We start from the raw sequence: 13,257 nt of genomic DNA, 5'->3' as shown, positions 1-13,257 counted from the left end.
AACTGGCCAACAAAATGAAACACTGATCCCCATAATGGTGACCAAACATTTTCGATAAAACATCCACATCTAAACCTCTGTTAAATTTCAATAAGAGCTTCTATAGATGTCTTTCAGGGTTGGAGCCAAACTCGGCAGGACAGCGACTCCCTAGGACCGAACTTGCCCTTCTCTAAGTAGAGGAAAACAAAGGTATAATTGTACCCTAAGGACCAATTGTGTACCTTTAAAGGTACAGTCATACGTTTTGTTCCCCAAGGAACAAATGTGTACCTCCACTGTACCTTTTTTTTTCTGAGAGTGTAGTAATAGCAATATTAGTAAGCGTAATGTGCTACTATTGTGCTACACTACACAGTGTTTTGCACAGACAAACTGAAACTGTCAACAGCAGCCGTGTGATTCATCACCCATGTGTGCAATACTCTAAATTAGCTTAATTACAATGCAGAATATTTTCCTTTGTTTATTTTTTTAAACCCATCACTAATACAACAAATAATGAGCAACAATTCCCCATCTCTGTGATTATATCTAGTTTGCATCATCTTGATAAACGTTAATGATGTGTTAATGAACACATGCACATGCAAACCATTGCAAGACTCAACTAAGGTTATTAGTCCAACAGGGGAACAGATTCATAGGCTCTGTCAAAGGATTTGCATTCAGTTGATTCTGCACCTTTAAACCTTTGATATGAACTTCTAGATATAGACATTAAATATCTGCAGAACTCCTTAAGAACTGAATGACCTATATGATGCATTACAGTATGATTACAGCAGTGCATGCTATTCTTAAAGCACGATCAAGACCACTGATTTGATCTTACTGAGGTAGAGCATCATAAGGCTATACTCGCCATGAGAAAAGTACCAACTCTCTGCATTTCTCTCTTGGGCCACATTGCTTCTGACAGCAATGGCTTTTAAATGCTCTGCTGGTCAAACAATGGCATTGAGTTATGGTTACCCATCCCTGTTTTCTCTGTGTACAAGGGAAACGGGACCACACAACCACGCACCGCTCAAGGTCGTCACCAGACAGCAAACTTCTGGCCTTCATTACGAGTGATGGATAACAGAAACTCCTTCATCCCGACAAATGATCAGAAAATTGTATTATACAAGTACAGAGATAAAAGGATTACTATATAGAGGAGATGAGAACGTGAACGATATGGGGACAATGAAAAATGGGCATATTGAGGGATAAAGGGAGGATGGGAGGATGGAAAGATGAAGCATTTCACTTTAAGAGGTGCTGTACGAGTGAAGAGACACTGTGTAATTCTGACAGGCGATCACAGAGCCTTCAAGCATGTGTGTCTGTCAAATTTAACAGCACACACATACACACACACACACACACTCTTTTAGACACAAAGACTATAATGGTCTTTCAGTCACAAAGAATTTAATGCAAAGTGAATTTAGGCTCCCAAGCTTCAAAAAACTGAAGGGTGAACAGGTAAATTCATGAAATCAAAATGAAATTAAATAATATCCAAATTTTAGATCATAAAAGCATAAACATAATGAGAAATCGGGTTAGCCTTAATCTTTTGATGTAAAAGAGTTCACTTTACTAAAAAAAACAAAATGCAAGCAGAAACTAAACTTCATAATCTTAACAGCAAAAACAACTCATTAGAATTGACATCAAAACCCCCCAAAATTACATTACTGCCCACATTTACATGTCAACACTTTTGGGTGATCATAAACTAGGCCCACCCAGTCATGAGGATGGAAAACAATAAAAACAAAATAACTATACTAATGTTATAAGCAGACCTCAGGGCGGCAAATTAAATAATACAATAAAACCTCTTAAATTTTACATCGCTTTTCGATGAGGGGGGACAACCAAACAAAGCAGACATGGGCAAAAAAACATTCTGTTCTCCTGCCGAGAACAGATGCATGTTTTTGTCCTGTTAATCACAAGCTCCGGTTCTTGACCCAAGCCGCTCGACAGCATTCTGTCCCACCGAGTGAGTGTGAGTGTGTGTGTGTGAGTCTGAAAGTGTGAATGCATCACTGGGAGTGTGTTCATCGAGGCATGTAAACCAGAGCACAGACATGTAAGTCAGCAGAGGGCCCGGGCGAGGCTTTAATGAAAGCAGCGTGTCAGCGTAAGGTGTGATGAATTTGGGAGACAAGGGAGGGGGGGACCGAGATAGCAGAGAGAAGAAAAAGCAAGAGGGAAGATGGAGACAGTGGGAGAAAGGAGGAGCAGAGGGCTCTTAGCAGTCGGGTCCCCAGTGTGAGAGCGTGATTCCGGCAGCGCGCGGCAGGCGACTCTAAGAGAGGCTATAGCTTTGCTTTATTGGAGCCTGGAAATCAGTAAACAAGACTGATGTGTGTTGGGATAGGCTGCTAAATCCACTACTTCACTCTCCATCATCTCCTTCTATCCGTCTTTTTCTGTCCATCACCCTCCATTTCTGTCTATTGTCTCTTTTGACCTGTCAATCTCTTTTATGGCATGACGGATACCCAGCTTCCCTCATTCTCTATATCTCTCTCTGAGTAAAATTTGAACATAGTCACTGATATTGTTGTTTAATGTTCAAATCCTCCTACTCTGTATCTCCAAATTACCAGATAATACTTTATTACCACTTTAAAATGGCAGAATGTCACTAACCTCTTATACAACGAAGACTGTTTTACTATTCCTTCCAGCTAAAACTTGGGAGTAGGGCTGCATAATTTGGAGAAAAAAATATTTAATAACTGCAATTTTTCTGACAAAAAAATTGTGAGTGCATCAATTCAAAAAAGCTCCAGGTTTGCTGTACCTGTCTGTAGGGCTGAACAATTTGTAAAAAAAATTGTTTTGCTGTTATTATATAATCAACACAACTATAATAATAACGAAAAATAGTATTATTATTGCTGTATTAAATAAAAATAAGAAATATAGTAATATTTCACTGTAAAAGTATGCATTATGCATGCAGGTTTATAGCCAAGCAAACTGAGGCACTCATTAACTCTCTCAAATTAACCTTTGTGAAGATTAATTTTAGTGAATCTGTTCATTTAAATGCACCAGTTCATTAAAACTGTGTGTGTGTGTGTGTGTGTGTGTGTGTGTGTGTGTGTGTGTGTGTGTGTGTGTGTGTGTGTGTGTGTGTGTGTGTGTGTGTGTGTGTGTGTGTGTGTGTGTGTGTGTGTGTGTGTGTGTGTGTGTGTGTGTGTGCCCATCTTCCTTTTTTAGTGATATATAATATAATATTTTGTTAAATTTTGCTGTGTGATCTCTGTTTTGCTCAATTTTATAAATGATGTGTTCTCTAGTTATATTAGTGGCATTTGGTGAATAAATCTGTTAATAAATCATCAACATTAATTAAAGGTCCCATGACATGGAAATTTCATTTTATTAGGTTTTTTAACATTAATATGAGTTCCCCTAGCCTGTATATGGTCCCCAAGTGGTTAGAAATTCCGATAGGTGTAAACCGAGTTCTGGGTGTCCTGCTCTGCCTTTGAGAAAATGACAGCTCAGACGAGCCGATCTGGAATCTTCCCTGTATGTCGTCATACGGGGAAAGGTTACCTCCCCTTCCTCTGCTTTGCCCGCCCAGAGAATTTGGAGGAAATGGATTCAGTTTATTTTAGTTGCAACAGGCTTTTAAGATATGGATTCGACAGCACCGCCAGAAACAGTGAGTAACAGTGTTTATTAATGCCTGATCTGTGATCAGTGATTTCTGATGTGTAGCTAATTATTCAAGTTCACACAGACTTTCTAAAGCGTTTAATACTGTTTATGCATCAGTGAATCAAGCCAGTGACTAAACAATCAACTTCACATTGTTTATGTTAGTAGCATGAAACAAATCTGCTATTTAAATTGTGATTAGACTACAGAGTGATTAAAGAACACTCTCTTTATAATGTTCGGATCTGTCAAATCACACATCGCGAGTGTATCTGCACACTTGCCCAAACTGCTGTTATAAAGAATGACGCTGTTATGCTGCACAACAAAGCTCTTACTGTATTCATATCGGTGCCGTGTTTGCTGTTAGTTGTGGTCAAAGCATTTTGTGAGAGAGAACGCTTTGCAATGACGAGATCACTGCATTCACGCGATCAACAGACTGCATGTGTACTCAATGCTCAACTGCAGCTTTTCATGTGATGGGAAAAGATCTAAAAATAATGCTATAATCAACACTTTCACGATTCGTTCATCTCGACAGCTGTGATGGTAAAAAATCTTAGTAAAAGTATTCGAGAGGGGTTCCACATGTTACAAAGTTCGTAAAATAAGAAGGAAGAAGACAAAATAAACTCGGGCTCACAGCGCTCTCAACAACTCGGTATAAAATAACTTTCTCAGCTATCTTTCTGATGTCAGCCAATCACAACAGTGGGCGTTTTCACTGAAGTCTCACAGCAGACACCCTTCAAACAGAGCATTCAAGCCAGAGGGCTAAAATCAGTATAGAAAAAATGCCTTTTATTTCTAAATTATGACATTTTATGATGTAAAAATCATACTAACATATAAGTACACCTCAGGAAACATTATAAAAATAATTAAAAAAAATCCACGCCATGGGACCTTTAAGATTCTCAATGTTTTTGTGTCAGAAAAACACTGCTCTGATTGCAAAAAAAAAAAACATTAATTAGCTTGTGGTGTAATATGTAGTTTAACTACTTTAAATTATGAGCAACTCAAAGATTCACTCAACACTGTTTTTTGTGTGTGTGTCTATGATTAAGTGCATGTGTAAGTGGGTGTACGCAGGTGCTTGCCTAGAGCTCCTTCCCTGTCAATTTCTTTTCAATTGCAACCTTTTCCGCCCCACTTTCTAATCTTAGAGGGTAGAAATCAGACACACAATCAAGCACTGCTGCCCATGAGAGCCCTCAAATCATCACCAAGAACAAAAAAAGATGAAAAAGTAAAATCCAAAGGCTACAAACGCCATTTACCCTCGTCAACCATCTGTAACACGAACATTAACACAATACTGCCGAGACAACCTATAATTCAGAACCTATAATTACCATTCCAAAAAGTGCACAGTGTGCAAAGGGACTTTGGACACCCAAGTGGACGGCTGCACGGAAATCATTTGTCATGATTAAATGACAGCTCTTTTGATTGGCTCTGATTTGTTGACAACTCTGGCCAATCAGAGGATAGAAATAGTAGGAGAAATATCAGAAAAACACAAGAAACAAAGAGAGAAACAGTGAAAAAACACTAAAAATTAGGGCATGGGCTTTCATCTATCCGTCAAAGACTCTGTGAGATCTTTAGGTCCATAAAAGATGTCAAAAAGTTTTATAAATTAAACACATAGGCTAGCAAAGCTATAAACGCAGTCTAAACCATTCAAAAAATATACTTCGTTTTTCCTTCAAAGAACAAACTAATGACCCCAAATCTCTCAGACTAAAAATATCCAGATTAATATTATATTTAAAGGGATATTTTACACAAAAAGGAAAATTCTTACTCTCATTTGGCTCCAAACCTTTATATTTTTTTCCCTTTCTACCTTGGAACACAAAAGCAGATATCCAAAAAAACATATGAATACTATTGTACATGTTAATCCCAAATTGAATGTGCACATTGCTGCCTAAAATCAGATGGTTTCGGCAACAAGGCCACTATAAAGTTTGACTGCATTAAATAACTAACTAAAAGTACTGGTGCACATTCCCTTGCTTAAAGTTTTGGAGTGTGGCATGGGAGGGATGATTGGTCTCCTCTCTGAGTGCAATAAGAGCGTGTGCACCTGGCCACAACATCTCATTCATGTATTTTCCCTGGAGAAGCTTGTCTCTGAAGCCCTCAGAGGGCGGCGGTAATGAGAGGAATGGATTGTATTGATGCTAGTGACCTGGAGTCCACGGAGGAATAAAATGAAACAGTGGCGACTGACAGGCTTCATTACACTTCCTGTAAGAACACATTAAGGTGCCCTCATCCCCACCTGAGTCGCCTTTCTCTCTCTATCTCTCTACCTTTTCTTGTTCTGCCCGTAGAGATAACAAAATACAAATGAGAGCTCCATATTAAAGCAAGTAATGAGACTAAATGGAGAGCAAAAGGAGATGCATTTAAATCCAAGAGATTTCTTCTGATAAAAATATTCTAATAATCTCTCAGAGACTCTTGCCAAGACACAAAAGTCAACATTTAAAAATCTCAATATGACCTATAAATAAAATTCTTTCAAGATCATATCATGATTCTATACTCTTACTATTCATCAACAGGAGATCCATTTTAGGAGGTTTTCTAGGAGATGAAGTTGTCACAATTTAATTATGTGGATGAGCTATGGCTGAGACAAATCTGAGCAATAAAGTTTTCCCAAAAGGACCTCTAAAAACTTTTTTTTTTTAAATGTTATTTTACATTTTATTTTATTCTGAATTGCATCATCATGGAATTTAGGATGCTTTACACTGGCAGAAATCTGAATAGTACTTATTACGCAAAGAATCACGTTTCCAAAAACCCAAAAGTCCCTTTAAAGGCACAGTATGTAAGATTTTTGGATTAAAGGTGCAATATGTAACATTTTTGCAGTAAAATATCCAAAAAACCACTAGGCCAGTGTTATATATTTTGTTCAGTTGAGGACTTACAATATCACAATTGTTTCCAACTATTTGTAAATCATGAGAAAATTGCTATTTTACCCAAGTAACCGGGACGTGTGAGGGAGTCGCCTGTCGATGGCGTCATATCTGCGTTACCCTTGGTTTCCGGTTTTAATCTGCAGAAATGCTTTACTCTCACTGCAGTGTGCGAGCTAACAAACCATTTAACACACTCAGATGTGTCTAATATGATAAACAGAGCTGTGTTACCTCATACTCATGAACGGAAAAGCAGAGATGGCGCATGCGACTGTGGCATAATAAAAGTCCCGCCTCTGACTGTCATAATAAAAGTCCCGCTGCATGCGAGGCGTATGTTGCCTTCATCTTATTAGCAATCGCTCCAGCGGCCTTGCTCAGCTCCACAACACTCGGTCCTGCTCTGCTTCAGACTACAGTAACGTTAATAATCGCATCCATGAACATGATTTCTGCCCGAGTCCTATCCCGATTCTTTCTCACCGGCTGTGAGGTGAAGACCACATGTCCCAAGATTCTGCCCTCAAACTTCAAACTACGCCTTTGTTTTTAATAAGTGACCTCTAGTGGCGAAAATTACATATAGTGCCTTTAACGCAATGACTTTACTGATCAGCGATTGGCTCTTTTATTTAGAAGGCGGGATTTATTCCGCCATACTTTCTACCATTCATTGTAATATGTATATCTCTTTGTATATAAAGGCTTTGATTTGGTCTCTCGAGCTTTAAAAGAGCAACCTCTGAGCAATGCAATTTTCCTGTGGGCACACTCTTCAATTGCTCCTTTTCATCAGGTCTTTTGCATCATGGGTGTAATTCACTGAACACTATATTAAGTGCCGCCTACAATCAGAGAGGAGAGACTGATATCGGTGCGTCTCCACGGGGCTTAATGACGGAAGGATCATGCCGCGGCCCAATTTCCTCCCCTGATTAGACAATCAGATCCTGATGACATCAACATGCGCAGATGGTGCTTCTTCAGCCGTTTATTTATTAATGAGTGCTTGTGTATTTTTATCAGATGGGGCCTGATGCTAGTGCCCCCAATAGAGAAAAATTGCTAGACTTTGATGTTTTCGGCTAGATTTTGTTTGATGCTGTTGACGACCTCGTTTCCTCAAAACAGTCTCAACTGGTTTTGCCTCAGGACCCAGATTTTACTTTGGACATCAAGTGGTGACTCAATACAGTGTCCTGAACAGGAATCACATTATAAAGCATTGTATCCATTCTGGCAACGGAGTAATCCTAAACATCTAGTGCTTTGAAAGGAGCATACTACCCCCCAAATTTGTCATTAATAAGGATGTAGCATCTTTCCAATGGAGCGTCCTGAAGCCGGAGTGCTTTGGTGTCAGATGCAGTGTGTAGGGAGCAAATGGGGTTAAATAAGCTGATGCAGTTGTGTAGCTGACTCTATTGTCTTTAAGGGTGCTGTGAGACAGAGGTTGTTGAGCGCTGCAGGAGATGGCTGAGTGAGAGTGACAGCGAACTTGATTGCCATTTGTCTCACTGTGAACTACTGCCGAGCTTCTTAGAGAGATGGACTGAGAGAGAGAAAGAGATAGACTGAGAGACAGACTGGAGGCCAAAGTGCCTTCTCCACAGGGTTTGAAACTAACTTTTTCACTTACCAGCCAATTTGACCACAACATTTTTAAAGTTCTACCAGCCAAAATAAAAATATCAGAAATAAATGATCAAAGTCACAGCTTAGATTTAAATATATTTAATATTAAATCTAATTCAGAATCATTAGCTGAGTTTACATGGCCCCTAATAATACGATCATAACCGGACTGGTAGCACAATCGGGGGGAAAAAGCAATCGAGAGGGCATGTTAACACTTGGGGCCAGATTTACTAACAGCTTGCGTCAGGGCAAACCCCTTTTTGGCATAAAAAAAAATAATGTCAGGATTTACTAAAGACACGCAGTGATAAATTAGCGCTGAAAAAGTGTGGACACGGTTATTTCTGCGGCTGATGCAAGGTGATTTACTAAGGTTTGCGTTCAACAATTTACTAGTGTTTGCGCCAATATTTACCGCCCAAAAAAAACACGTCTTAAACCAGACGCTTGCTGATAGATTGTGTTGGTCATTATTAAAATGATCCGGCTTCATCTGTGTTCTCTAATTTGCTCGTCGTCAGTAGATCAAGAGCAGAACTTTCCACTCCCATCTGCGCTTTTTTGGAATTGCGCTCTCACACTAATTTGACATATGACGCGTGGAACAAGCTGTTCTTCCTGTTGAATAAAGTGTCATAAATGATTGTCCTGTCATTCTGCAATTTTCATTCCACTCATCGTCTGTGAAGTGGAGCAGGACAACGTCCCACCAGTCCTTGTTTCGGACTCTTATTCTTAGACGCCTTGTTTTGGGCACGGAAATGGCCGCTTTTACTGTTTGATAAATATAAGTAGCACGGCATAATGGTTTTTCGTGGGTCTTCGCCTAATTTGAACCGGAATGAATTAGAATTCATTCAGATTGAAGCAAAATAAGCTATTATATTGTTTTCAGCATTATGACAGTCCATCACTTTAGCGGACACCACTCAAGCAAAATAAAATAGAAATAAAAAAACTAAATTCTGTCTTCTGCCATGAGTTTACCTGTACATGGCAATAAAGACACTAGGGCGCTTTTTACCTATATGTCTTGGACATGCAGCATTTATGAGAATGGACTGGAAAAAGTGGCCTCTCCGGCTCAGACATCTCACATGTAGGCTTATCGCACACCGGTCGTGTCATTCTGTACTCGCGTTCTCAAGTTCAAGGCAGCAGTCCAAAAGAGTGAATCTAAGCACCATGCAGGACAGAGTTCACTTCAAGACTAAAAAAAAGGGCGTTCAATGAGTTTCAATTAAGGCATTTGAAAAAACTGTGCAAAAACGTGAAGAGAAAGGGCAAACTATATTATTTCTCTATATCTAATGCATATTTATTCAAGGCACAAAAACAAACCTGTTACTGAAAACTATGTGATTTTGAACAGCTGGAGTCTCAGTTGGACAGACGCCGGTGTGCATACGTTCATAGAAAACAATGTGTTCGAATTTTAAAGACACAGCATTTCTCTCAGTATGCAACTCTCTTTACGCTTTGTTTTGCTAATGTATTTGCTTTTAGGGGAAGGGCTCTGATAGCAATGCCATGCAAAATGATAGAACACAATTTATGAATCATAATCCAGCAAATTGGCCAATGTGTTGATATGCGTTACCCTCCATGGTGGATTTACACACACATTTGGTGGATTGGTGGGTGTTAATTTCAAACCCTGCTTCTCCATTTAACAAGAGGCCAATCGAGAGAAGAATGAGGGAGGAAACATGAACAATGTGTAGGCGAGATTGAGATATGACTGAAGAAATTAGATCTTGGGAATGATCAACGTCAACGTTCTCAGCCACTCCCTCTGTTCGCTGATTGGACCGGTTCAAATTTGGCCGGAGAAACCCAGAGAATATACCGCAATCCCAGACAGAGTACTGAAGGAAAATTTAAATTGATCGGAAGTACGTAGGAGGGCAGAGCCAGGCTACCACTGTGTCCCTTCTCATAAAAACGGTCTGTTGAGAAATTCGCAATGGGCTCAGATTGGTTAGCTGGCCCAGTATGTTGTGATTCGCTAACCACCTTGTGCACGTCATCCGGAAACGTCACACCCCTTACCATTACGGGTAGTTGCATGTGCTCAGCTGTATTATAAACAATGGCGTCAATATTTCCTTATTAATTTGAGCCTGAAAATATTGGAATATTAGAGAAGAGGATCGAGCAGAACCTGCACAAGAACAGCTGTTACAGGACGTTTCAGAACGGAATGTTTTTTTATTTGTTGTTGTCTCATACTTTGTAGATACGCTGTTATTTGTAAATGCTACTAGTGTTAGCTTATGATATACGGTTTTAGCCTTATTAAAGTACAGCAGAATATGATAGCCTTGTAGCCTTTTTTTTTCCATATAATTGTTCTAACAAATAATACTACAGTTCTCAAAGGGATTATTTGTTTAGACTGTGGATCTATAGTGATCGCTACTGACTGTATAGCACTGTTAGTTTTGTCTTTATAGAATGAGTGTAGCCAAATATCTGTCACAAGAACAATGAGACCATTACGAAGACTAATCATGGATTTATTACAGTGGCCAAATCAAACACAGAACCATGTTTAGCGCGCCTGTATTTACATTGATCACTTAAACGCCAACAAACACCAACATTTGAAATTCGCTAATGGGATTAAAAAGAAGTTTACAGGTGTTTGTCGGATAAGTTCAAACAGCGTTTCCCTTTGTTTACGTCCTTGCTACAGCATAAAAATAATGATAGAAACTTTTCATGGCAAACACATCAACAAAGAATGAAAAATACATACAGGTTGTGGCCTATTAACAACAACTTCGGCTTTTAAAGTGGGAACTGCTCCATCTTTGAGGACAAGCTTTTTTTTGAATGCGGCATTGAACTTGCGTTGATTGAGGAAGCTGTCCTCCGTAAAATGTGCAGCACAGAGAGCTATATTTGGATTATAATGTTGAGGAACTGAGTTAAAAAATAAATTTGAACTATTGTTCCCCAAGTCCAGCATCCATAGGAAGGCCGAACAAAGAGGACTGCAATCGGGGTGAAAATGACAGCGTTTCGACGGCATGGCAACAACACTACTACATAACTCTTCCTCATCTCAACAGGGCCTTTGTTGTGTGTTCCCGGGGCGGAACATTATGTAAATTTTAGGGTTTATGATGTCACTAACCCATAAGAAGCTCATTGTAGTCCCTACCGCCCGTTTGTTGTAGTCCTTAAAAAGCAATTTCTTTAAAAGAAAATATCTCCCTTTGCTTTGAACTTTGAGCGTTGTTACTTTGCAGATGCTGTTTATGCATCATTACACACTAACTAAAGTCAAAACACAGTCACAGCTCACATAAACACAGTCGGTTATGTTTGTGAACGTTAACAGCAGGGAAAGAAATCGCATGTGTATATTAGATCTGTATCTATGCTAATAGGGCGGAGTCTGTCAGCAGTTATGGGCAGGGCCTGTGCAATGTGACGTCACATTGCACAGCATTCTGCAAACAGCATTATTACACTGAGGCCACATCCACACGACCCCAGAGCTTTCCCTATCCAATCTTATTTTCAAAAAAAATCAGTAAACAGGGCGTTGTCTCAAGAAATATCTGCGTACACACGAAACCACTGAAACCGACTCAAAACGATGTAGTATATAGGCCAGGCCAGTATGTGGCGCTGTAATTCTGCAACAGAGATACATTCAAAAACGGAGAAGAAGACGGTGTCTGAATAGGGTCAAAACGTAGGGGTGATGAAATCATCACAGAAATATATTGGCTGTACACATGAAAACACAAGGGTGTCATTTTCAGATTTATCCACTCTAGGATAAGTCTGGTTTTTAAAAAAAAATAGCGGTTTCAGGCTCCCAAGATGCTGGATCTGTCGGGACGAAACGCCAATACAATACAACAATTTTATGTATAAAGCTAAACATGTGTACGAGTGTGTACGAGCCACAAAGAGGAGTGGGTGGATTTTTACCATTATAGTGTGGTTTTGTACACACACTGCCGACACACATTTACGTCCAAACTTTTTTTATGTCCAAACTGAATTTTGCGTAATAGGTCTCCTTTAATATAAGAAAAAGAGAGAAAGAAAACAGGAAAGAGTGAGGCATGTAGGTGTATCCCATACCTGTGGGAACGGCCGCGTCCATGGAGGGTCTCTCCCAGGTGTTGACTTGCTCCCAGGCGAAGCCATTAGTCCCCAACGCCACGCTGTAGCCACAATTACTGTAGTGCTCCTCAAACGAACAGCTGCCTACAGAACACACACGAGAGAGAAGAGGGGAAGATGGCATATGTCAACATGATTAAGCCACGGAGTGCCATCATTACTTCATCTTTGCTAAAAACACGATTTTCCACCGCATTAAGCTTTATGCTAGCCGGGAGCTAAGGATTAGAGACCCAGGATGAAATAGCACTAATTAAATGTACTCATTTTAACACATCTTCTTGTCTCGTAGCTTTGAGAGAGGGTTTATTGGAGCACTAAAGGTGCAAGAGGGTGTGCTGTATTGTGAATATAGACTAAACAAACAATACTTGTTGTTATGCAGCACAGCCTTGACTTACTGCTTTTATAAAATGGTTACCAGATAATACAAAATATTACGATCACAGATTTTTATTAAAATATTGCTTTACCAAGCAAATGGATATATTCTTTGAATATTTATTTGTTTGTTTATCATGGTAGTATTTGCTGTATTCAACTTAATTTTGACCAAATCAAAAAATCATTACATTAGATTATTTTAATCTGATTGAAATTACAAATAAAAAAGTAGTAAAAAGTCACATTATGATAATTTGGGACCAAATGGGAAACTGTCATTAAAATAAAAACTAAAATAAAATATTTTCTTTATGCAAAAATAACTCATTGTAATTTTTTGAGCCTGATGAACAGGTTTTCACATTAAATTACTGTACTATGACTAGAATACTGTATTGACCAATCAGCATCTAGGGCGGGAACTATTTATACTTCTCGTTTCCTTTCAGACTAT

General features: G+C 39.1%; 1 protein-coding gene across 1 annotated transcript in view; it reads right to left on the bottom strand.

Annotated features, from left to right (window-relative positions):
* Nucleotides 1-13,257, bottom strand: part of ptprt (protein tyrosine phosphatase receptor type T) — a gene marked incomplete at its 5' end in the record, with an annotated part of 383,008 nt that overhangs the window by 267,896 nt on the left and 101,855 nt on the right. Inside the window, one exon of the mRNA XM_079841650.1 lies at nt 12,378-12,503. Within this exon, the coding sequence (XP_079697776.1) occupies nt 12,378-12,503 (126 nt within the window). The remainder of the gene's footprint in view (nt 1-12,377; nt 12,504-13,257) is intronic.

Source organism: Gobio gobio, assembly GCF_949357685.1.
Source record: "Gobio gobio genome assembly, chromosome: 17".
Taxonomy (NCBI): Eukaryota; Metazoa; Chordata; class Actinopteri; order Cypriniformes; family Gobionidae; genus Gobio; species Gobio gobio.
The sequence above is the reverse complement of the archived record's forward strand: the minus strand, read 5'-3'. Positions and strand labels throughout refer to the sequence as shown.